Source organism: Bombina bombina, chromosome 7 (genome assembly GCF_027579735.1).
Source record: "Bombina bombina isolate aBomBom1 chromosome 7, aBomBom1.pri, whole genome shotgun sequence".
In the NCBI taxonomy this organism is placed as follows: Eukaryota; Metazoa; Chordata; class Amphibia; order Anura; family Bombinatoridae; genus Bombina; species Bombina bombina.
Window position 1 is genome coordinate 64,393,000 of NC_069505.1, and position 27,496 is coordinate 64,420,495.

At 40.9% G+C, this 27,496-nt stretch overlaps 1 protein-coding gene across 1 annotated transcript in view; it reads right to left on the reverse strand.

Moving 5' to 3' along the window:
• TRAF6 (TNF receptor associated factor 6) overlaps positions 1 to 27,496 on the reverse strand; it is a 219,202-nt gene that overhangs the window by 42,910 nt on the left and 148,796 nt on the right. Inside the window, 1 exon segment of the mRNA XM_053720146.1 lies at positions 13,499 to 13,570. Coding sequence (XP_053576121.1) covers positions 13,499 to 13,570 — 72 coding nt within the window.

Here is a 27,496-nt window from a genome sequence, read left to right on the forward strand (position 1 = left end):
CCAAAGCTTGTACAAAACAATGAATATCAGGAAGAATAGCAATCTTTCTGTGAAAAAGAACAGAAAGAGCGGAGATTTGTCCTTTCAAAGAACTCGCGGACAAACCCTTATCTAAACCATCCTGAAGAAACTGTAAAATTCTCGGTATTCTAAAAGAATGCCAAGAAAAATGATGAGAAAGACACCAAGAAATATAAGTCTTCCAGACTCTATAATATATCTCTCGAGATACAGATTTACGAGCCTGTAACATAGTATTAATCACGGAGTCAGAGAAACCTCTATGACCAAGAATCAAGCGTTCAATCTCCATACCTTTAAATTTAAGGATTTCAGATCCGGATGGAAAAAAGGACCTTGAGACAGAAGGTCTGGTCTTAACGGAAGAGTCCATGGTTGGCAAGATACCATCCGGACAAGATCCGCATACCAAAACCTGTGAGGCCATGCCGGAGCTATTAGCAGAACAAACGAGCATTCCCTCAGAATCTTGGAGATTACTCTTGGAAGAAGAACTAGAGGCGGAAAGATATAGGCAGGATGATACTTCCAAGGAAGTGATAATGCATCCACTGCCTCCGCCTGAGGATCCCGGGATCTGGACAGATACCTGGGAAGTTTCTTGTTTAGATGAGAGGCCATCAGATCTATCTCTGGGGGCCCCCACATTTGAACAATCTGAAGAAATACCTCTGGGTGAAGAGACCATTCGCCCGGATGCAACGTTTGGCGACTGAGATAATCCGCTTCCCAATTGTCTACACCTGGGATATGAACCGCAGAGATTAGACAGGAGCTGGATTCCGCCCAAACCAAAATTCGAGATACTTCTTTCATAGCCAGAGGACTGTGAGTCCCTCCTTGATGATTGATGTATGCCACAGTTGTGACATTGTCTGTCTGAAAACAAATGAACGATTCTCTCTTCAGAAGAGGCCAAAACTGAAGAGCTCTGAAAACTGCACGGAGTTCCAAGATATTGATCGGTAATCTCACCTCCTGAGATTCCCAAACTCCTTGTGCCGTCAGAGATCCCCACACAGCTCCCCAACCTGTGAGACTTGCATCTGTTGAAATTACAGTCCAGGTCGGAAGAACAAAAGAAGCCCCCTGAATTAAACGATGGTGATCTGTCCACCACGTTAGAGAGTGCCGAACAATCGGTTTTAAAGATATTAATTGATATATCTTCGTGTAATCCCTGCACCATTGGTTCAGCATACAGAGCTGAAGAGGTCGCATGTGAAAACGAGCAAAGGGGATCGCGTCCGATGCAGCAGTCATAAGACCTAGAATTTCCATGCATAAGGCTACCGAAGGGAATGATTGAGACTGAAGGTTTCGACAGGCTGTAATCAATTTTAGACGTCTCTTGTCTGTTAAAGACAAAGTCATGGACACTGAATCTATCTGGAAACCCAGAAAGGTTACCCTTGTTTGAGGAATCAAAGAACTTTTTGGTAAATTGATCCTCCAACCATGATCTTGAAGAAACAACACAAGTCGATTCGTATGAGACTCTGCTAAATGTAAAGACGGAGCAAGTACCAAGATATCGTCCAAATAAGGAAATACCACAATACCCTGTTCTCTGATTACAGACAGAAGGGCACCGAGAATCTTTGTGAAAATTCTTGGAGCTGTAGCAAGGCCAAACGGTAGAGCCACAAATTGGTAATGCTTGTCTAGAAAAGAGAATCTCAGGAACTGATAATGATCTGGATGAATCGGAATATGCAGATATGCATCCTGAAAATCTATTGTGGACATATAATTCCCTTGCTGAACAAAAGGCAATATAGTCCTTACAGTTACCATCTTGAACGTTGGTATCCTTACATAACGATTCAATAATTTTAGATCCAGAACTGGTCTGAAGGAATTCTCCTTCTTTGGTACAATGAAGAGATTTGAATAAAACCCCATCCCCTGTTCCGGAACTGGAACTGGCATAATTACTCCAGCCAACTCTAGATCTGAAACACAATTCAGAAATGCTTGAGCTTTCACTGGATTTACTGGGACATGGGAAAGAAAAAATCTCTTTGCAGGAGGTCTCATCTTGAAACCAATTCTGTACCCTTCTGAAACAATGTTCTGAATCCAAAGATTGTGAACAGAACTGATCCAAATTTCTTTGAAAAAACGTAACCTGCCCCCTACCAGCTGAACTGGAATGAGGGCCGTACCTTCATGTGAACTTAGAAGCAGGCTTTGCCTTTCTAGCAGGCTTGGATTTATTCCAGACTGGAGATGGTTTCCAAACTGAAACTGCTCCTGAGGACGAAGGATCAGGCTTTTGTTCTTTGTTGAAACGAAAGGAACGAAAACGATTGTTAGCCCTGTTTTTACCTTTAGACTTTTTATCCTGTGGTAAAAAAGTTCCTTTCCCACCAGTAACAGTTGAAATAATAGAATCCAACTGAGAACCAAATAATTTGTTTCCCTGGAAAGAAATGGAAAGTAGAGTTGATTTAGAAGCCATATCAGCATTCCAAGTCTTAAGCCATAAAGCTCTTCTGGCTAAGATAGCCAGAGACATAAATCTAACATCAACTCTAATAATATCAAAAATGGCATCACAGATGAAATTATTAGCATGCTGAAGAAGAATAATAATATCATGAGAATCACGATTTGTTACTTGTTGCGCTAGAGTTTCCAACCAAAAAGTTGAAGCTGCAGCAACATCAGCCAATGATATAGCAGGTCTAAGAAGATTACCTGAACATAGATAAGCTTTTCTTAGAAAAGATTCAATTTTTCTATCTAAAGGATCCTTAAACGAGGTACCATCTGATGTAGGAATGGTAGTACGTTTAGCAAGGGTAGAAATAGCCCCATCAACTTTAGGGATTTTGTCCCAAAATTCTAATCTGTCAGGCGGAACAGGATATAATTGCTTAAAACGTTTAGAAGGAGTAAATGAATTACCCAATCTATCCCATTCCTTAGCAATTACTGCAGAAATAGCATTAGGAACAGGAAAGACTTCTGGAATAACCGCAGGAGCTTTAAAAACCTTATCCAAACGTATAGAATTAGTATCAAGAGGACTAGAATCCTCTATTTCTAAAGCAATTAGTACTTCTTTAAGTAAAGAGCGAATAAATTCCATCTTAAATAAATATGAAGATTTATCAGCATCAATCTCTGAGACAGAATCCTCTGAACCAGAAGAGTCCAAAGAATCAGAATGATGGTGTTCATTTAAAAATTCATCTGTAGAGAGAGAAGATTTAAAAGACTTTTTACGTTTACTAGAAGGAGAAATAACAGACAAAGCCTTCTTTATGGATTCAGAAACAAAATCTCTTATGTTATCAGGAACATTCTGCACCTTAGATGTTGAGGGAACTGCAACAGGCAATGGTACATCACTAAAGGAAATATTATCTGCATTAACAAGTTTGTCATGACATTTAATACAAACAACAGCTGGAGGAATAGCTACCAAAAGTTTACAGCAGATACACTTAGCTTTGGTAGATCCAGCAGGCAGAGGTTTTCCTGTAGTATCTTCTGGCTCAGATGCAACGTGAGACATCTTGCAATATGTAAGAGAAAAAACAACATATAAAGCAAAATAGATCAAATTCCTTATAAGACAGTTTCAGGAATGGGAAAAAAATGCCAAACATCAAGCTTCTAGCAACCAGAAGCAAATGAAAAATGAGACTGAAATAATGTGGAGACAAAAGCGACGCCCATATTTTTTGGCGCCAAATAAGACGCCCACATTATTTGGCGCCTAAATGCTTTTGGCCCCAAAAATGACGCCACATCCGGAACGCCGACATTTTTGGCGCAAAATAACGTCAAAAAAATGACGCAACTTCCGGCGACACGTATGACGCCGGAAACGAAATGAATTTTTGCGCCAAAAAAGTCCGCGCCAAGAATGACGCAATAAAATGAAGCATTTTCAGCCCCCGCGAGCCTAACAGCCCACAGGGAAAAAAGTCAAATTTTTGAGGTAAGAAAAATAAGATAATTAAAGCATAATCCCAAATATGAAACTGACTGTCTGGAAATAAGGAAAGTTGAACATTCTGAGTCAAGGCAAATAAATGTTTGAATACATATATTTAGAACTTTATAAATAAAGTGCCCAACCATAGCTTAGAGTGTCACAGAAAATAAGACTTACTTACCCCAGGACACTCATCTACATGTTTGTAGAAAGCCAAACCAGTACTGAAACGAGAATCAGTAGAGGAAATGGTAAATATAAGAGTATATCGTCGATCTGAAAAGGGAGGTAAGAGATGAATCTCTACGACCGATAACAGAGAACCTTATGAAATAGACCCCGTAGAAGGAGATCACTGCATTCAATAGGCAATACTCTCCTCACATCCCTCTGACATTCACTGCACGCTGAGAGGAAAACCGGGCTCCAACTTGCTGCGGAGCGCATATCAACGTAGAATCTAGCACAAACTTACTTCACCACCTCCCTTGGAGGCAAAGTTTGTAAAACTGATTTGTGGGTGTGGTGAGGGGTGTATTTATAGGCATTTTAAGGTTTGGGAAACTTTGCCCCTCCTGGTAGGAATGTATATCCCATACGTCACTAGCTCATGGACTCTTGTTAATTACATGAAAGAAAACCTTATTTAAACGTTTAGATTTAGTATCAAGAGGACCAGAATCCTCTATTTCTAATGCAATTAATACTTCTTTAAGTAAAGAACGAATAAATTCCATCTTGAACAAATACAAAGATTTATCAGCATCAACCTCTGAGACAGAAACCTCTGAACCAGAAGAACCATTATCAGTATCAGAATGATGATGTTCATTTAAAAATTCATCTGCAAAAAAGAGAAGTTTTAAAAGACTTTTATGTATACTAGAAGGAGAAATAACAGACATAGCCTTCTAAATGGATTTAAAAAATAAAATCTCTTATATTATCAGGAACACTCTGAAAATTAGATGTTGACGGAACAGCAACAGGTAATGTAACAGTACTAAAGGAAATTTTATCTGCATTAATAAGTTTGTGATGACATGCAATACAAACAACAGCTGGAGAAACAGATACCAAAAGTTTATAGCAGATACACTTAGCTTGGTAGCTCCAGCACTGGGCAGCGATTTTCCTGAAGTATCTTCTGACTCAGTTGCAACGTGGAACATCTTGCAATATGTAAAAGAAAAAACAACATATAAAGCAAAATTGATCAAATTCCTTAAATGACAGTTTCAGGAATGGGAAAAAAATGCCAGTGAACAAGCTTCTAGCAACCAGAAGCAATAAATAATGAGACTTAAATAATGTGGAGACAAAAATGACGCCCATATTTTTTAGCGCCAAAAAAAGACGCCCACATTATTTGGCGCCTAAATGCTTTTGGCGCCAAAAATGACGCCACATCCGGAACGCCGACACTTTTGACGCAAAAAAAGTCAAAAAATGACGCAACTTCCGGCGACACGTATGACGCCGGAAACAGAAAAACATTTTTGCGCCAAAAAAGTCTGCGCCAAGAATGACGCAATAAAATGAAGCATTTTCAGCCCCCGCGAGCCTAACAGCCCACAGGGAAAAAGTCAAATTTTTTAAGGTAAGAAAAAAGGATTGAAACAAATGCATTTATCCCAAGTATGAAACTGACTGTCTGAAAATAAGGAATGTTGAACATCCTGAGTCAAGGCAAATAAATGTTTGAATACATATATTTAGAACTTTATAAAAAAAGTGCCTAACCATAGCTTAGAGTGTCACAGAAAATAAGCTTACTTACTTACCCCAGGACACTCATCTACATGTTGTAGAAAGCCAAACCAGTACTGAAACGAAAATCAGCAGAGGTAATGGTATATATATATAAGAGTATATCGTCGATCTGAAAAGGGAGGTAAGAGATGAATCTCTACGACCGATAACAGAGAACCTATGAAATAGACCCCGTAGAAGGAGATCATTGCATTCAAATAGGCAATACTCTCCTCACATCCCTCTGACATTCACTGCACGCTGAGAGGAAAACCGGGCTCCAACCTGCTGCGGAGCGCATATCAACGTAGAATCTAGCACAAACTTACTTCACCACCTCCATAGGAGGCAAAGTTTGTAAAACTGAATTGTGGGTGTGGTGAGGGGTGTATTTATAGGCATTTTAAGGTTTGGGAAACTTTGCCCCTCCTGGTAGGAATGTATATCCCATACGTCACTAGCTCATGGACTCTTGCTAATTACATGAAAGAAATATAGATCCTCCCTTCCCTCAACCCCCAGTCATTCGACCAAAGGTTTAGGAAGAGAAAGGAAAAGCTAAAGGTGCAGAGGTGACTGAAGTTGACAAAATAAAATATTAACTGTCTTAAAATGACAGTGAGGACCGTGGACTTGTCGTATCGTAGAAGAAATCAATTTATCAGGTAAGCATAAATTTCCTTTTCTTCTACAAGATACGACGAGTCCACGGATTTCATCCTTACTTGTGGGATACAATACCAAAGCTACAGGACACGGATGAAACGGGAGGGACAAGACAGAGACCTAAACGGAAGGTACCACTGCTTGAAGAACCTTTCGTAAAATTTAGAAAAAGTATGAAGAGACGACCAAGTCGCAGCCTTGCAAATCTGTTCAACAGAAGCATCGTTTTTAAAGGCCCATGTGGAAGCCACAGTCCTAGTAGAATGAACCGCAATTCTTTCAGGAGGCTGCTGTCCAGCAGTCTCATAAGCCAGGCGGATGATACTCCTCAGCCAAAAAGAAAGAGAGGTAGCCGTAGCCTTCTGACCCCTACGCTTTCCAGAATAAACAATGAATAATGAAGATGATTGACGGAAATCCTTAGTCGCCTGTAAGTAAAACTTCAAGGCACGGACCACGTCCAGGTTATGTAACAGACGCTCCTTCTTAGAAGAAGGATTAGGACCCAAGGAAGGAACAACAATTTCCTGATTAATATTCTTATTTGAAACAACCTTAGGAAGAAATCCAGGTTTGGTACGCAAAACCACCTTATCAGAATGAAATATAAGATAAGGCGAATCACATTGTAACGCTGAAAGCTAAGAAACTCTTCGAGCAGAAGAAATAGCAACCAAAAACAGAACTTTTCAAGATAACAACTTAATATCTATGGAATGCATGGGTTCAAACGGGACCCCTTGAAGAACTCCAGGGAGGAGTAATTGGTCCAAATACAGGCTTAATTCTGGTTAGAGCCTGACAAAAAGACTGAACATCTGGAACATCTGCCAAACGATTGTGAAGCAAAATTGACAAAGCAGAAATCTGTCCCTTTAAGGAACTTGCTGATAACCCTTTCTCCAAATCTTCTTGGAGAAAAGACAGAATGCTGGGAATCCTAACTTTACTCCATGAGTAACCCTTGGATTCACACCAATAAAGAGATGTACGCCTTATCTTATGATAGATCTTTCTAGTGACAGGCTTACAAGCCTGTATCAAAGTATCGATGACCGAATCAGAGAATACCCGCTTAGATAAAATCAAGCGTTCAATCTCCAAGCAGTCAGGTGCCGAGAATTTAGATTTGGATGTTGGAAAGGTCCTTGAATGAGAAGGTCCTGTCTCAAAGGAAGTTTCCACGGTGGAAGAGAGGACATGTCCACTAGATCCGCATACCAAGTCCTGCGTGGCCACGCAGGCGCTATCAGTATTACTGAAGCTCTCTCCTGTTTGATCCGAGCAATCACGCGTGGAAGGAGAGCGAACGGAGGAAACACATAAGCAAGGCTGAACGACCAAGGCACTGCCAGGGCATCTATCAGTTCGGCCTGAAGATCCCTCGACCTGGATCTGTAACGTGGAAGCTTGGCATTCTGACGAGATGCCATAAGATCTAATTCCTGTCTGCCCCATTGTCGAATCAATGAGGCAAACACCTCCGGATGGAGTTCCCACTCCCCCGGATGAAAAGTCTGACGATTTAGAAAATCCGCGTCCCAGTTCTCTACTCCTGAGATGTAGATTGCCGATAGATAGCAAGAGTGGGCCTCCGCCCATCGGATTATCTTTGATACTTCTATCATCGCTAAAGAACTCCTTGTTCCCCCTGATTATTGATATACGCCACAGTCGTGATATTGTCCGACTGGAATCTTATGAATTTGGCCGAAGCCAACTGAGGCCACGCCTGAAGCGCATGGAATATTGCTCTCAGTTCCAGAATATTGATTGGAAGTAGAGACTCCACCTGAGTCCAAACAACCCGAGCCTTCAGGGCTGGCGTCCGTTGTCACTATCACCCATGAGGGTCTGCGGAAACACGTCCATTGCCGCTACCATTAATCCAATGACCTCCATACACTGAGCCATACACTGAGCCACTGATGGCCGAGGAATGGACTGAAGTGCTCGGCAAGTATTTAGAATCTTTGATTTTCTGACCTATGTCAGAAATATTTCCATGTCTATCGAGTCTATCAGAGTTCCCAAGAAGGGAACCCTTGTCCGTGGAACTAGTGAACTCTTTTCTATGTTCACCTTCCAACCGTGAGTTCTCAGGAAAGACAACACTGTGTCCGTGTGAGATTTTGTCAGATGATAAGTTGACGCCTGAATCAAAACATCATCCAGATAAGGCGCCACTGCTATGCCCCACGGTCTGATAACCGCTAGAAGGGACCCTAGAACCTTTGATTCTGGGTGCTGTGGCCAACCCGAAGCCACGAACTGATAATGTTTGTCCAGAAAGGCAAACCTTAGGAACTGATGATGATCCTTATGAATAGGGATATGAAGGTATGCATCCTTCAAGTCCACGGTAGTCATATATTGACCCTCCTGGATCATTGGTTAGATTGTTCGTATAGTCTCCATCTTGAACGATGGGACTCTGAGAAGTTTGTTTAGACACTTGAGATCTAAAATTGGTCTGAAAGTTCCCTCTTTTTTGGGAACCATGAAAAGATTTGAGTAAAACCCCTGTCCCAGTTTTTGAACGGGACAAATTACTCCCATGGTATAGAGGTCTTTTACACAGCGTAAGAACGCCTCTCTTTTCATCTGGTCTACAGACAATCGTGAAAGATGAAATCTCCCTCTTGGGAGAAAATCCTTGAATTCCAGTTGATACCCGTGGGACACCATTTCCAATGCCCAGGGGTCCTGAACATCTCTTGCCCAAGCCTGAGCAAAGAAAGTAAGTCTGCCCCCTACTAGATCCGGTCCCGGATCGGGAGCCGCCCCTTCATGTCTTAGTAGCAGCAGCAGGCTTCTTGGATTGTTTACCTTTATTCCAAGCCAGGTTGGGTCTCCAGACGGACTTGGATTGAGCAGAATTCCCTTCCTGCTTTGTGGAGGAAAAAGGAAGCAGAGGGTACTCCTTTAAAATTTCGAAATGAACAAAAATTATTTTGTTTACCCCTCATCTTAACAGACCTGTCCTGAGGTAGGGAGTGGCCTTTACCTCCAGTAATGTCAGAAATGATTTCCTTCAATTCAGGCTCGAATAGGGTCTTACCCTTGAAAGGAATAGCTAAAAGCTTAGATTTTGATGACACATCAGCAGACCACGATTTGAGCCATAACGCTCTACGCGCTAAAATGGTAAAGCCTGCATTTTTCGCCGCTAATTTAGCAATTTGAAAAGCGGCATCTGTAATAAAAGAATTAGCTAGCTTGAGAGCCTTAATTCTATCCAAAATGTCCTCTAATGGGGCCTCACCCTTCAGAGACTCTTCTAGAGCATCAAACCAAAAAGCTGCTGCAGTAGTTACTGGAACAATGCAGGTTGTAGGTTGTAAAAGAAAACACTGATGAATAAATAATTTCTTTAGAAGACCCTCTAACTTCTTATCCATAGGGTCTTTGAAAGCACAACTGTCCTCGATAGGTATAGTTGTACGCTTAGCCAGGGTAGATATAGCTCCCTCCACCTTAGGGACCGACTGCCAAGAGTCCCGAATGGTGTCTGTTATGGGAAACATTTTCTTAAAAGTAGGAGGAGGAGAGGAGAGAACGGTATACCTGGTCTATCCCATTCCTCTTTTACAATTTCCGAAATTCTTTTAGGAACCGGAAAAACGTCAGTGTAAGTAGGCACCTCTAGATATTTGTCCATCTTAAACAACTTCTCTGGTGGTATTATAATAGGGTCACAATCATGCAGAGTCGCTAAAACCTCCCTAAGTAACAGGCAGAGGTGTTCAAGCTTAAATTTAAAGGACATGACGTCTGAATCTGTCTGAGGCAACATATTTCCTGATTCTGAAAGTTCTCCCTCAGACAGCAATTCCCTGACCCCCAACTCAGAGCACTGTGAGGGTACATCGGAAATAGCCAATAAAGCATCAGAGGATTCAGTATTCACATTAATACCTGACTTACTGCGTTTACCATTGTAACACTGGTAATTTAGATAATACCTCTGTAAGGGTAGTTGACATAACTGCAGCCATCTCCTGCAGAGTAAAAGAATTAGACGCACTAGAGGTACTTGGCGTCACTTGTGTGGGCGTTAAAGGTTGTGACACTTGGGGAGAATTGGATGGCATATCCTGATTCTCTTCAGACTGAGAATCATCCTTAGGCACACTTTCTTTACCTAAAATATGCTTTTTACATTGTAAGGCCCTTTCAGTACAAGAGGTACACAATGTAAGAGGGGGTTCCACAATGGCTTCTAAACACATAGAGCAATTAGTATCTTCAATGTCAGACATGTTGAACAGACTAGCAATAACCACAATAGTCGTTAAACACTTTATTTATTGATTTAAACATTTTTTTGAAAAACGTGTACTGCGCCTTTAAGCAATAAAAAAAGCGCACAATTTTTCCCAAACTGCCTAAAAACGTTAATTAACGCTTTAAAATTAACTACACATAATCAATAGTGCCAAAAATTATTGCACCCCAAGAGCAAGGGGAGAAATTAACCTCTAAAAGATATTTATAGACAAAAATATGTTTGATTTGAAAAAATGACCCCTGCACCTCGCCACAGCACCCTACCTGCCCCCAGGGTACTGCAAAATGACTCGACAACGATCCAGATAACAGAACACCAGTTTAGGCCCAACCGGAGCTAATGCCTGCTGCCTTCTCAACCAGAGTAAAGTGCGAGTCTGAGCGCGCAAATATAGGCCCCGCCCATCATGGACGACGATTGCATAAGAATGGACGACGATTGCATAAGACTGTACAACCGCATGGGAAGCGGTTTAGTAATAAAGACATGTGGATTTTGTTTACCCCTAAGCACAACACAAATATACAGCCATACTGATTATTTGATCTCACAAATAAAAACCGTTAAGCTGCCTCTCCCAGTGTCCCTTTATATTGCTGCTTTTAAGCCCTTTATAAATGCTTAGCCCAGTACTATGTCAATAAAATAAAATAAACACAGGTTTTTCAGTAATACCCTTTGTGTACAGGTCTACTGCTTACCCCTTCCCTTGCAGGGAAAAAATGTCAGCCAGTTCTGATATACCAAGTCTCCTCAGAAATAAAGGACTGAACATACCTCAATGCTGCTTGTAGCATGACACCGTTCTCCACACTGAAGATTTCTCTTGCACTACCTTCAGAAGCTCTGTGGGAACCAACATGGATCTTAGTTACATCTGCTAAGATCATCAACCTCAGGGCAGAAATCTTTTTCCATATCTCCCTGAGGAAAATAGTACTCACCAGTACCATATAAAAAAATTTTTTTCTTGATTGAAGAAACTAAAACTAACACATCACTTTACCTCTTCCTAGTACTAACACAGGCAAAGAGAATGACTGGGGGTGGAGGGAAGGGAGGAGCTATAAATACAGCTCTGCTGTGGTGCTCTTTGCCACTTCCTGTTAGCAGGAGGTTAATATCCCACAAGGATGAAATCCGTGGACTCATCGTATCTTGAGTGACGAAAGCAGGCAGTGAAACTCGTCAACGCTGATTGCTTAGGAGCAGTTAATATGAGTCTGGATGGTTTCGCAGAAAGACTCTCCCTGCATCTCCAGACTCTAACTTTCATCAATCCTCTCACTGAGAGGCTGACAAGACTACTTAAAACTCCCGTCCCATCTCGAAGGGCAGATACCCTTCCTAAGGAACAACTCCGAAATCTTCTGACACTTCTCTGCCAACCTCCTGTGACGAAAGGCAAAGAATGACTGTGGGATGAGGGACGTGGGGGAGGTATTTAAGCTTTTGGCTGGGGTGTCTTTGCCTCCTCCTGGTGGCCAGGTTCTCTATTGCCACAAGTAATTAATGCAGCTGTGGACTCTCCCTGTATTTAGAAGGAAATGGAAAAATTTTGTGTCGGGGGTGGGGGGCGATGACAAGGACATCAGCTAGAAAGCACTTTCAAAAGGTACAATTGTTATAATATACTGAGAAATGTGAACACTATTTAAAATAGTATAATAGATTAATAGCATTTAGGAGCATTTTTTATATTGTTGATTACTCCTTTATTTTAAAGATGGAATTTAATTAAAAAAAAAGAAAAAAAGCTTAGGTACATGTAAGTGTTTTTTGTCATTTAAATTACATATTTCAGTGTCTCCATGTTGGGGGAAAATGTTATACTGAGGATTTTCAATTAGGAGATAAAGCTTTCCAGAGCTTGGAAATTACTTCAGGAAATTAAAGTGAAAGATAAGAGCATCTAGAGTAGCATTTTGTCAACGAAGTGAGGTTTCCCCTCTTAGCCAACAGCCGTACTAGCCATATGGCACTGTGCAGTTTGCTAGCAAGGCTATTGGCTAAGAAATGGAAACGTCACCTCACGGGGGGGGGGGGGGGGAGCTGTGCTTTGGGCAGCCGGGGGCTCGTAGGTTAGAAGCAAAGTCGCAGCAAAATAAAGGTGGGTTTTTAACTGGTGAATGAAAGTCACCTTTATTTTTAGAGCTAATAAATCCTAGCGTTTATTTAAAAATAAGGGCTGGAGAGTTAGGAGAATATACTATATGTATATTGCTGGATTGTGCTTATTGGGAACTAATGTAACAAGATAAAAATAAAAAAAAATCATGAACAGAAATTACTACTCAAGCTCATAAAATATTATTGTTTGCCACATATACACAGACTGGTTAATACTGATGAACACCCTTAGGTGGGCGACTTCTCTCTATTAATAGCTACGGTGAGATAACATACATATTTCTATTACACACTTAAACATTTAGGCCCCTACTGGCACCAGTAAAAATGACCCCCAGCAATAGCTGAAACCCAAAAAATGTATTTCATGATTCAGAACAACTTTCTAATTTTTTTCTATTATCAAACTTTCTTCATTCTCGTTATCTTTTGATGGAAAGCAGGGAGGTAAGATCAGAAGCGTGCATGTGTGTTCTTTATGGCAGCAAGAATGTTATCTATCTGCAAGAGCACAAGATGGCAGCACAATTTCCTGCCATGTAGTGCAACTACCTAGGTATCTCTTCAACAAAGAATACTATGAGAACAAAGCAAATTGAATAATAGAAGTAAATTGGTAGAAAATTTGGGGTTTCATATCACTTTAAATGAAATACATATTAATTGTTTACATAGACGTTTCCCACCTGCTGTCGGATAAGATTCATCTGACAATATTCGCACATCACATAGGCCAAAGGGCAGCTTTCCTCATGCTCCTGTTCAAAAAGAAGTAGAAGATATTACTCATATCATGTTGTTCCAAATGTGTCAATATGTTCAAAAACAAAATGGCTGAACAGATACTGGGAGCCACAACTATTAAAAGGATACTTCTGGTCACTACATTTCTAGATTACTCTACATATCTATATACAGAAACTGTTGCAAAGCTTCTAAGCAAACTTGCTGGCCCCAAATTTGAAAAATAAATATAGTCAGCCCAAGCAGAGAGAAGAAAAGAATACCTAAGCTGTCTAGCACCACACATCTTTCAGGATGGTGAGAGTCCACAAGTTCATCACATATGGGATATTCATTCCCTGGGGGAGGCAAAATCACCTCTACATACAAGAGCTTTTGATCCTTCCTACTTTCCCAGAATCCCTCAGTCATACATAACGCCAAATAGAGGAGGATAAAATGGAGAAGCAAGAAAGGACAAAGCAGGACACAAAGTGCAAAACAAGTCCTGCCATCAACTGTATAGAATACCAAAAACGGGGCTTATGGACTCAGCCATCTTGAAGGAAATGAATTAAAATAAATTGTATATTAATCTATATATATCTACTAGTCTACTACGTTAAAATTAAAAATGTAACTGTTAAGTAACACTTAGTGGTTAAAGGGACAGTCTAGTCAAAATAAAACTTTAATGATTCAGAAAGGGCATGTGATTTTAAACAACTTTCCAATTTACTTTCATCATGAAATTTTCATTGCTTTTTGTTGAAAGCTAAACCTAGGTAGGCTCAAACAGATTTCTAAGCCGATGAACCGCCTCTTAGCTCAGTACATTTTGACAGTTTTTGACAGACACTGATAGTTCATGAGGGTCATATAGATAACATTGTGCTCACTCTTGTGGAACTCCACAAGAGTGAGCACGTTACCAATATGACGCACATGAACTTAGACAGGAGCTGGATTCCGCCCATACAAGTATCCAAGATACTTCCATAGCTTGAGGACTATAAGTCCCACCCTGATTGACATATGCCACAGTTGTGATATTGTCTGTCTGAAAACAAATGAACGGTTCTCTCTTCAACAGAGGCCAAGACTGAAGGGATCTGAAAATCGCATGGAGTTCAAAAATATTGATTAGTAATCTCGCCTCTTGAGATTTCCAAACCCCTTGTGCTGTCAGAGATCCCCAAACAGCTCCCCAACCTGAAAGACTCACATCTGTTGTGATCACAGTCCAGGTTGGACGAACAAAAGAGGCCCCTAAAATTATACAATGGTGATCTATCCAAGTGAGAGAAAGTCGAAAAACATAATTTATGTAAGAACTTACCTGATAAATTCATTTCTTTCATATTAGCAAGAGTCCATGAGCTAGTGACGTATGGGATATACATTCCTACCAGGAGGGGCAAAGTTTCCCAAACCTCAAAATGCCTATAAATACACCCCTCACCACACCCACAATTCAGTTTAACGAACAGCCAAGAAGTGGGGTGATAAGAAAAAAGTGCGAAAGCATAAAAAATAAGGAATTGGAATAATTGTGCTTTATACAAAAAAATCATAACCACCACAAAAAAGGGTGGGCCTCATGGACTCTTGCTAATATGAAAGAAATGAATTTCTCCTGTTAAGTGTAGTCAGTCCACGGGTCATCCATTACTTATGGAATATATCTCTTCCTAACAGGAAACTGCAAGAGAATTACCCAGCAGAGCTGCTATATAGCTCCTCCCCTCACATATCATACTCAGTCATTCTCTTGCAGCCTAACTAAAAAGGAAGCTGTGAGAGATCTGTGGTGTTTTTTAACTTAGTTTATTTCTACAATCAAAAGTTTGTTATTTTTAAATGGCACCGGAGTGTGCTGTTTATTCTCAGGCAGCATTAGAAGAAGAATCTGCCTGGGTTTTTTTCTATGGTCTTAGCAGACGTAACTAAGATCCACTGGCTGTTTCTCATCTGAGGAGTGAGGTAACTTCAGAGAAGGGGAATAGCATGCAGGGCTCCCCTGCAACAAATGAGGTATGTGCAGTAATTTATTTTCTGAGGAATGGAATTGACTGAGAAAATACTGCTGATACCATTGTAAAGTAAGTTCAGCCTTAAATGCAGTGATAGCGACTGGTATCAGGCTGATGTGTGTGTGTGTGTACACTGAATGTATTTTTCTATGGAATGGAATTGACTCTGAAAATACTGTTAATACTGAAATAATGTATGAGCCTTAACTGCAGTAAAAACGACTGGTAGCAGGCTTATTAATAATAATACATAACTTTCAAATGTATGTTTAAAACGTTTACTGGATTGTTAATCGTTTTTGTGAGGTACTTGGTGATAAAACTTATTAGGGCATGATTTTTACCACATGGCCATTTTTGTTTTCTGCATAGAAACAGTTTCTGAGCTTCCCCACTGTTGTAATATGAGTGGGAGGGGCCTATTTTAGCGCTTTTTTTTTGCGCAGTTAAAATTCAGTCACAATCTGTCTACTTCATCCTCCATGATCCAGATCGTCTCTAGAGAGCTCAGGGGTCTTCAAAATCCATTTTGAGGGAGGTAATCAGGCACAGCAGTCCTGTGACAGTGTATTTGACTGTGAGAAAAACGTTAATTATATAATTGTTATCCGTTTTTGGGTACTAAGGGGTTAATCATCCATTTGCTGGTGGGTGCAATCCTTTGCTAACTTAATACATATACTGTGAAAATTTGGTTGCTATAACTATTTTGGTCATTGTTATTTCAACTGTGTCAGTTTTTCTGTGCTTCTTAAAGGCACAGTAACGTTTTTTATATTGCTTGTAAATTAATTTTGAAAAGTATTTCCAAGTTTGCTAGTCTCATTGCTAGTTTGTTTAAACATGTCTGACTCAGATGAATCTCTTTGTTCACTATGTTTAAAGGCCAATGTGGAGCCCAATAGAAATTTGTGTACTAATTGCATTGATGCTACTTTAAATAAAAGTCAATCTTTACATGTAAAGAAATTATCACCAGACGACGAGGGGGAAGTTATGCCGACTAACTCTCCTCACGTGTCAGTACCTTCGCCTCCCGCTCAAGAGGTGCGTGATTTTGTGGCGCCAAGTACATCAGGGAGGCACTTACAAATCACTTTGCAAGACATGGCTACTGTTATGACAGAAGTATTATCTAAGTTGCCAGAATTAAGAGGCAAGCGCGATAGCTCTGGGTTAAGGATAGAGCGCGCGGATGAGATGAGAGCCATGTCAGATACTGCGTCACAGTTTGCAGAACGTGAGGACGGAGAGCTTCATTCTGTGGGTGACAGATCTGATCCAGGGAGACTGGATTCAGAGATTTCCAATTTTAAATTTAAGCTAGAGAACCTCCGCACATTGCTAGGGGAGGTATTAGCGGCTCTGAATGATTGTAACACGGTTGCAATTCAAGAGAAATTATGTAGGTTGGATAGATACTATGCGGTACCGGTGTGTACTGATGTATTTCCTATACCAAAAAGGCTTACAGAGATTATTAGCAAGGAGTGGGATAGACCGGGTGTGCCTTTTACCCCTCCTCCCATATTTAGGAAAATGTTTCCTATTGACGCCACCACACGAGACTTATGGCAGACGGTCCCTAAGGTGGAGGGAGCAGTTTCTACTTTAGCTAAGCGTACCACTATCCCGGTGGAGGATAGTTGTGCCTTTTCAGATCCAATGGATAAAAAATTAGAGGGTTACCTTAAGAAAATGTTTGTTCAACAAGGTTTTATTTTACAGCCCCTCGCATGCATTGCGCCTGTCACTGCTGCGGCAGCATTCTGGTTTGAGTCTCTGGAAGAGGCCATTCGCTCAGCTCCATTGGATGAAATAATCAACAAGCTTAAGACACTTAAGCTAGCTAACGCATTTGTTTCTGATGCCGTTGTGCATTTAACCAAACTTACGGCTAAGAACTCCGGATTCGCCATCCAAGCGCGCAGAGCGCTATGGCTTAAATCCTGGTCAGCTGACGTGACTTCTAAATCTAAATTGCTTAATATTCCTTTCAAAGGGCAGACCTTATTCGGGCCCGGCTTGAAAGAAATTATTGCTGACATTACGGGAGGTAAGGGCCATGCTCTACCTCAGGACAGGGCCAAATCAAAGGCCAAACAGTCTAATTTTCGTGCCTTTCGTAACTTCAAGGCAGGAGCAGCATCAACTTCCTCCGCTCCAAAACAGGAAGGAGCTGTTGCTCGTTACAGACAGGGCTGGAATGTTAACCAGTCCTGGAACAGGGGCAAGCAGGCCAAGAAACCTGCTGCTGCCCCCAAAACAGCATGAAGAGAGGGCCCCCTATCCGGAAACGAATCTAGTGGGGGGCAGACTTTCTCTCTTCGCTCAGGCTTGGGCAAGAGATGTCCAGGATCCCTGGGCGTTGGAGATCATATCTCAGGGATATCTCCTGGACTTCAAAACTTCTCCTCCACGGGGGAGATTTCATCTTTCAAGGTTATCAGCAAACCAAATAAAGAAAGAGGCGTTTCTACGCTGTGTACAAGACCTCTTACTAATGGGGGTAATCCACCCAGTTCCGCGGACGGAACACGGGCAGGGATTCTATTCAAACCTATTTGTGGTTCCCAAGAAAGAGGGAACCTTCAGGCCAATCTTGGACTTAAAAATCCTAAACAAATTTCTAAGAGTTCCATCATTCAAAATGGAAACTATTCGAACCATCCTTCCCATGATCCAAGAGGGTCAGTACATGACCACAGTGGATCTAAAGGATGCCTACCTTCACATACCGATTCACAAGGACCATTACCGGTATCTGAGATTTGCCTTCCTAGACAGGCATTACCAGTTTGTAGCTCTTCCCTTCGGATTAGCTACGGCTCCAAGAATCTTTACAAAAATTCTAGGATCACTTCTGGCGGTACTAAGACCGCGAGGCATAGCGGTGACTCCGTACCTAGACGACATTCTGATACAAGCGTCAAGTTTTCAAACTGCCAAGTCTCATACAGAGGCCAGGTTATTAAAACTTCTAAATGCTTGCCGTGTCCTTCACTCCATTCCACACCCGTCAGTAGCTCAGTGCATGGAAGTAATCGGCTTAATGGTAGCGGCAATGGACATAGTACCATTTGCGCGCCTGCATCTCAGACCGCTGCAATTGTGCATGCTAAGTCAGTGGAACGGGGATTACTCAGACTTGTCCCCCCTACTAAATCTGGATCAAGAGACCAGAGATTCTCTTGTATGGTGGCTTTCTCGGCCACATCTGTCCAAGGGGATGATCTTTCGCAGGCCAGATTGGACGATTGTAACAACAGACGCCAGCCTTCTAGGCTGGGGAGCAGTCTGGAATTCCCTGAAAGCTCAGGGATTATGGACTCAGGAGGAGAAACTCCTCCCAATAAATATTCTGGAGTTAAGAGCAATATTCAATGCTCTCCTAGCTTGGCCTCAGTTAGCAACTCTGAGGTTCATCAGATTTCAGTCGGACAACATCACGACTGTGGCTTACATCAACCATCAAGGGGGAACCAGAAGTTCCCTAGCGATGTTGGAAGTCTCAAAGATAATTCGCTGGGCAGAGTCTCACTCTTGCCACCAGTCAGCGATCTACATCACAGGCGTGGAGAACTGGGAGGCGGATTTTCTAAGTCGCCAGACTTTTCATCCGGGGGAGTGGGAACTTCATCCGGAGGTCTTTGCTCAACTGATTCGTCGTTGGGGCAAACCAGATCTGGATCTCATGGCGTCTAGTCAGAACGCCAAGCTTCCTTGTTACGGATCCAGGTCCAGGGACCCGGGAGCGGTGCTGATAGATGCTCTGACAGCCCCTTGGGTCTTCAACATGGCTTATGTGTTTCCACCATTCCCGATGCTTCCTCGTTTGATTGCCAAGATCAAACAGGAGAGAGCTTCGGTGATTCTGATAGCTCCTGCGTGGCCACGCAGGACCTGGTATGCAGACCTAGTGGACATGTCGTCCTGTCCACCGTGGTCTCTGCCTCTGAGACAGGACCTTCTAATTCAGGGTCCTTTCAAACATCCAAATCTAATTTCTCTGAGGCTGACTGCATGGAGATTGAACGCTTGATTCTATCAAAGCGTGGCTTCTCGGAGTCGGTTATTGATACCTTAATACAGGCTAGGAAGCATGTTACCAGAAAAATTTACCATAAGATATGGCGTAAATATTTACATTGGTGCGAATCCAAGAGTTACTCATGGAGTAAGGTTAGGATTCCTAGGATATTGTCATTTCTACAAGAGGGTTTAGAAAAGGGCTTATCTACTAGTTCGTTAAAGGGACAGATTTCTGCTCCGTCTATTCTTCTACACAAACGTCTGGCTGAAGTTCCAGACGTTCAGGCTTTCTGTCAGGCTTTAACTAGGATTAAGCCTGTGTTTAAGTCTGTTGCTCCGCCGTGGAGCTTAAACTTAGTTCTTAATGTTCTTCAAGGCGTTCCATTTGAACCCCTTCATTCCATTGATATCAAGCTGTTATCTTGGAAAGTTCTGTTTTTGATGGCTATTTCCTCGGCTCGAAGAGTCTCTGAGTTATCTGCCTTACATTGTGATTCTCCTTATCTGATTTTTCATTCAGACAAGGTAGTCCTGCGTACTAAACCTGGGTTCTTACCTAAGGTAGTTACTAACAGGAATATCAATCAAGAGATTGTTGTTCCATCTCTGTGTCCTAACCCTTCTTCAAAGAAGGAACGACTTTTGCATAATCTGGACGTAGTCCGTGCCCTGAAATTCTATTTGCAGGCAACTAAGGATTTTCGTCAAACTTCTTCCCTGTTTGTCGTTTACTCTGGACAGAGGAGAGGTCAAAAGGCTTCGGCTACCTCTCTCTCTTTTTGGCTTCGTAGCATAATACGCTTAGCCTATGAGACTGCTGGACAGCAGCCTCCTGAAAGGATTACAGCTCATTCTACTAGAGCTGTGGCTTCCACCTGGGCCTTTAAAAATGAGGCCTCTGTTGAACAGATTTGCAAGGCTGCGACTTGGTCTTCGCTTCACACTTTTTCAAAATTTTACAAATTTGACACTTTTGCTTCGTCGGAGGCTATTTTTGGGAGAAAGGTACTTCAGGCAGTGGTTCCTTCTGTTTAATGTTCCTGCCTTGTCCCTCCCTTCATCCGTGTACTTTAGCTTTGGTATTGGTATTCCATAAGTAATGGATGACCCGTGGACTGACTACACTTAACAGGAGAAAACATAATTTATGCTTACCTGATAAATTCCTTTCTCCTGTAGTGTAGTCAGTCCACGGCCCGCCCTGTTTTTACAGCAGGTCTAAATTTTAATTAAACTCCAGTCACCACTGTACCCTATGGTTCCTCCTTTCTCGTCTGCTTTGGTCGAATGACCGACTATGATATATGAGGGGAGGAGCTATATAGCAGCTCTGCTGGGTAATTCTCTTGCAGTTTCCTGTTAGGAAGAGATATATTCCATAAGTAATGGATGACCCGTGGACTGACTACACTACAGGAGAAAGGAATTTATCAGGTAAGCATAAATTATGTTTTATCAGGTAAGTTCTTACATAAATTATGTTTTCTTTCATGTAATTAGCAAGAGTCCATGAGCTAGTGACGTCTGGGATAATGACTACCCAAGATGTGGATCTTTCCACACAAGAGTCACTAGAGAGGGAGGGAAAAAATAAAGACAGCCAATTCCGCTGAAAAATAATCCACACCCAAAATAAAGATTAAATTGAAAAAAACTGAAATTATAAGCAGAAGATTCAAACTGAAACAGCTGCCTGAAGTACTTTTCTACCAAAAACAGCTTCAGAAGAAGAAAACACATCAAAATGGTAGAATTTAGTAAAAGTATGCAAAGAAGACCAAGTTGCTGCTTTGCAAATCTGATCAACCGAAGCTTCATTCCTAAACGCCCAGGAAGTAGAAACTGACCTAGTAAAATGAGCTGTAATCCTTTGAGGCGGAGTTTTACCCGACTCGACATAAGCATGATGAATTAAAGATTTCAACCAAGATGCCAAAGAAATGGCAGAGGCCTTCTGACCTTTCCTAGAACCGGAAAAGATAACAAATAGACTAGAAGTCTTTCGGAAATTCTTAGTAGCTTCAACATAATATTTCAAAGCTCTAACTACATCCAAAGAATGCAATGATCTCTCCTTAGAATTCTTAGAATTAGGACACAAAGAAGGAACCACAATTTCTCTACTAATGTTGTTAGAATTCACAACCTTAGGTAAAAATTTAAAAGAAGTTCGCAACACCGCCTTATCCTGATGAAAAATCAGAAAAGGAGACTCACAAGAAAGAGCAGATAATTCAGAAACTCGTCTGGCAGAAGAGATGGCCAAAAGGAACAAAACTTTCCAAGAAAGTAATTTGATGTCCAACGAATGCATAGGTTCAAACGGAGGAGCTTGAAGAGCCCCCAGAACCAAATTCAAACTCCAAGGAGGAGAAATTGACTTAATGACAGGTTTTATACGAACCAAAGCTTGTACAAAACAATGAATATCAGGAAGATTAGCAATCTTTCTGTGAAAAAGAACAGAAAGAGCAGAGATTTGTCCTTTCAAGGAACTTGCAGACAAACCTTTATCCAAACCATCCTGAAGAAACTGTAAAATTCTCGGAATTCTAAAAGAATGCCAGGAAAAATGATGAGAAAGACACCAAGAAATATAAGTCTTCCAGACTCTATAATATATCTCCCTAGATACAGATTTACGAGCCTGTAACAATAGTATTAATCACAGAGTCAGAGAAACCTCTTTGACTAAGAATCAAGCGTTCAATCTCCATACCTTTAAATTTAAGGATTTGTGATCCTGATGGAAAAAAGGACCTTGCGACAAAAGGTCTGGTCTTAACGGAAGAGTCCACGGTTGGCAAGAGGCCACCCGGACAAGATCCGCATACCAAAACCTGTGAGGCCATGCTGGAGCTACCAGCAGAACAAACAAGCATTCCTTCAGAATCTTGGAGATTACTCTTGGAAGAAGAACTAGAGGCGGAAAGATAGAGGCAGGATGATACTTCCAAGGAAGTGACAATGCATCCACTGCTTCCGCTTGAGGATCCCTGGATCTGGACAGATACCTGGGAAGTTTCTTGTTTAGATGAGAGGCCATCAGATCTATTTCTGGAAGTCCCCACATTTAAACAATCTGAAGGAATACCTCTGGGTGAAGAGACCATTCGCCCGGATGTAACGTTTGGCGGCTGAGATAATCCGCTTCCCAATTGTCTATACCTGGGATATGAACCGCAGAAACTAGACAGGAGCTGGATTCCACCCATACCAGAATTTGAGATACTTCCTTCATAGCCAGAGGACTGTGAGTCCCTCCTTGATGATTGATGTATGCCACAGTTGTGACATTGTCTGTCTGAAAACAAATGAACGATTCTCTCTTTAGAAGAGGCCATGACTGAAGAGCTCTGAAAATTGCACGGAGTTCCAAAATATTGATCGGTAATCTCACCTCCTGAGATTCCCAAACCCCTTGTGCTGTCAGAGACCCCCAAACAGCTCCCCAACCTGTCAGACTTGCATACCTTAGGGATTTTGTCCCAAAATTCTAATCTGTCAGATGGCACAGGATATAATTGCTTAAAACGTTTAGAAGGAGTAAAAGAATTACCCAAATTATTCCATTCCCTGGAAATTACTTCAGAAATAGCACCAGGGACAGGAAACACTTCTGGAATAACTACAGGAGATTTAAAAACCTTATCTAAACGTTTAGATTTAGTATCAAGAGGACTAGAATCCTCAATTTCTAATGCAATTAGGACTTCTTTAAGTAAAGAACGAATAAATTCCATTTTAAATAAATATGAAGATTTATCAGCATCAACCTCTGAGACAGAATCCTCTGAATCAGAGGAACCAATATCAGTATCAGAATGATGATGTTCATTTAAAAATTCATCTGAAAAATGAGAAGTTTTAAAAGACTTTTTACGTTTACTAGAAGGAGGAATAACAGACATAGCCTTCTTAATGGATTTAGAAACAAAATCTCTTATGTTATCAGGAACACTCTGAGTATTAGATGTTGACGGAACAGCAACAGGTAATGTAACAGTACTAAAGGAAATATTATCTGCATTAGCAAGTTTGTCATGACAAACAGTACAAACAACAGCTGGAGGAACAGATACAAAAAGTTTACAGCAGATACACTTAGCTTTGGTAGCTCCAGCACCAGGCAGCGATTTTCCAGAAGTATCTTCTGACTCAGCTTCAACGTGGGACATCTTGCAATATGTAATAGAAAAAAACAACATATAAATCAAAATTGATCAAATTCCTTAAATGACAGTTTCAGGAATGGGAAAAAAATGCCAGTGAACAAGCTTCTAGCAACCAGAAGCACAAAATAATGAGACAAATAATGTGGAGACAATAATGATGCCCATATTTATTTAGCGCCAAAAAAGACGCCCACATTATTTGGCGCCTAAATGCTTTTGGCGCCAAAAATGACGCCACATCCGGAACGCCGACACCTTTGGCGCAAAAAAAACGTCAAAAATGACGCAACTTCCGGCGACACGTATGACGCCGGAAACAGAAAAAAAAATTTGCGCCAAAAAAGTCTGCGCCAAGAATGACGCAATAAAATGAAGCATTTTCAGCCCCCGCGAGCCTAACAGCCCACAGGGAAAAAGTCAAATTTTTAAGGTAAGAAAAAATGATTTATTCATATGCATTATCCCAAATATGAAACTGACTGTCTGAAATAAGGAACGTTGAACATCCTGAGTCAAGGCAAATAAATGTTTGAATACATATATTTAGAACTTTATATAAAAGTGCCCAACCATAGCTTAGAGTGTCACAGAAAATAAGACTTACTTACCCCAGGACACTCATCTACATGTAGTAGAAAGCCAAACCAGTACTGAAACGAGAATCAGTAGAGGAAATGGTATATATAAGAGTATATCGTCGATCTGAAAAGGGAGGTAAGAGATGAATCTCTACGACCGATAACAGAGAACCTATGAAATAGACCCCGTAGAAGGAGATCACTGCATTCAAATAGGCAATACTCTCCTCACATCCCTCTGACATTCACTGCACGCTGAGAGGAAAACCGGGCTCCAACCTGCTGTGGAGCGCATATCAACGTAGAATCTAGCACAAACTTACTTCACCACCTCCATAGGAGGCAAAGTTTGTAAAACTGATTTGTAGGTGTGGTGAGGGGTGTATTTATAGGCATTTTGAGGTTTTGGAAACTTTGCCCCTCCTGGTAGGAATGTATATCCCATACGTCACTAGCTCATGGACTCTTGCTAATTACATGAAAGAAATTGGGATTTAAGGATATTAATTGCGATATCCTTGTATAATCCCTGCACCATTGATTCAGCATACAAAGCTGGAAAGGTTTTATATGAAAACGAGCAAAGGGGATCGCTGCAGTCATGAGACCTAAAACTTCCATGCACATAGCTACTGAAGGGAATGACTGAGACTGAAGGTTCCGACAGGCTGCAACCAATCAAATGTCTCTTGTCTGTTAGAGACAAAGTCATGGACACTGAATCTATCTGGAAACCTAAAAAAATTACCTATGTCTGAGGAATCAAAAAACTTTTTAGTAAATTGATCCTCCAACCATGTCTTCGAAGAAACAACACTAGTTGATTTGTGTGAGGTTCTGCAGAAAATAAAGACTGAGCAAGTACCAAGATATCGTCTAAATTAGGAAATACTGCAATACCCCGCTCTCTGATTACAAAGAGTAGGGTACTTAGAACCTTTGAAAAAATTCTTGGAGCTGTCGCTAGGCCAAAAGGAAGAGCATCAAATTGGTAATGCTTGGCTAGAAAAGAGAATCTCAGGAACTGATAGTGATCTGGATGAATTAGAATATGAAGATATGCATCCTGTAAGTCTATTGTGGTAGGGGGCAGATTAAAATTTTTAAAAGATGTTTGGATCAATTCGGTCCAAAATCATTGGATTCAGAGTATTGTCTGAACAAAAGGCAGAATAGTCCTTATACTCACCATTTTGACGTTGGTACTCTTACATAGCGATTCAAAATCTTTAGATCCAAAACTGGTCTGAATGAATTTTCTTTCTTTGGGACAATGAATAGATTGAATGAAACCCCAGACCCTGTTCCTGAAACGGAACTGGCATGATTACCCCTGATAACTCCAGGTCTGAAACACACTTCAGGAAAGCCTGAGCCTTTACTGGGTTTGCTGGAATGCGTGAGAGAAAAAATCTTCTCACAGGCGGTCTTACTCTGAATCCTATTCTGTACCCCTGAGAGACAATACTCTGAATCCAATGATTTTGGACCGAATTGATCCAAACATCTTTTAAAACTTTTAATCTGCCCCCTACCAGCTGAGCTGGAATGAGGGCCGCACATTCATGCGGATTTGGGGGCTGGTTCTGATCTCTTAAATGGCTTGGATTTATTCCAAATTGAAGAAGGCTTCCAATTGGAAGCAGATTCCTTGGGGGAAGGATTAAGTTTCTGTTCCTTATTTTGTCGAAAGGAACGAAAACTGTTAGAAGCTTTAGATTTACCCCTAGGTCATTTTATCCTGAGGCAAAAAAACTCCCTTCCCCCCAGTGACAGTTGAAATTACTGAATCCAATCAAAATTATTTATTACCTTGGAAAGAAAGAGATAGCAATCTGGACTTAAAAGTCATATCAGCATTCCAAGATTTGAGCCACAAAGCTCTTCTAGCTAAAATAGCTAAATACACATATTTAACATCAATTTTGATAATATCAAAAATGGCATCACAAATGAAATTATTAGCATGTTGAATCAACTTAACAATGCTAGACAAATCATGATCCGATACTTGTTGCGCTAAAGTTTCCAACCAAAACGTTGAAGGCCTAAGAAGATGACCTGAATATAAAAAAGCTTTCCTTAGATAAGATTCAAGTTTCCTATCTAAAGGATCTTTAAAAGAAGTACTATCTTCCGTAGGAATAGTAGTACGTTTAGCAAGAGTAGAGATAGCCCCATCAACTTTGGGGATCTTTTCCCAAAACTCCAATCTAACTGCTGGCAAGGATACAATTTTTTAAACCTTGAAGAAGGAATAAAAAAAGTACCAGGTCTATTCCATTCCTTAGAAATCATATCAGAAATAGCATCAGGAACTGAAAAAAACTCTGGAATAAACCACAGGAGGTTTATAAACAGAATTTAAACGTTTAAATATCAAGAGGACTAGCTTCCTCCATATCTAATGTAATCAACACTTCTTTTAACAAATAACGAATATACTCCATTTTAAATAAATAAGAGGATTTATCAGTGTCAATATCCGAGGCAGGATCTTCTGAATCTCATAGATCCTCGTCAGAAAAGGATCATTCAGTATGTTGTTGGTCATTTGAAATTTCATCAACCTTATGAGAAGATTTAAAAGACCTTTAACATTTATTAGAAGGCGGAATGGCAGACAAAGCCTTCTGAATAGAATCAGAAATTAATTATTTTAAATTTACAGGTATATCTTGTGCATTAGATGTTGAGGGAACAGCAACAGGTAATGAACTACTACTGATGGATACATTCTCTGCATGTAAAGGTTTATCATGACAACCATTACAAATCACAGCTGGAATTATAACCCCCACAAATTTACAACAAATGCACTTAGCTTTGGTAGAACTGTTATCAGGCCGCATTGTTCCATCAGTGATTTCTGAGACAGGATCAGATTTAGAAATCTTGCAAATGTAAGAGAAAAAAACAACATATAAAGTAAAATGATCAATTTTCTTATATGGCAGTTTCAGGAATGGGAAAAAATGCAAACAGCATATCCCTCTGACATAGAAAAACAGAATTTATGCTTACCTGATAAATTACTTTCTCCAACGGTGTGTCCGGTCCACGGCGTCATCCTTACTTGTGGGATATTCTCCTCCCCAACAGGAAATGGCAAAGAGCCCAGCAAAGCTGGTCACATGATCCCT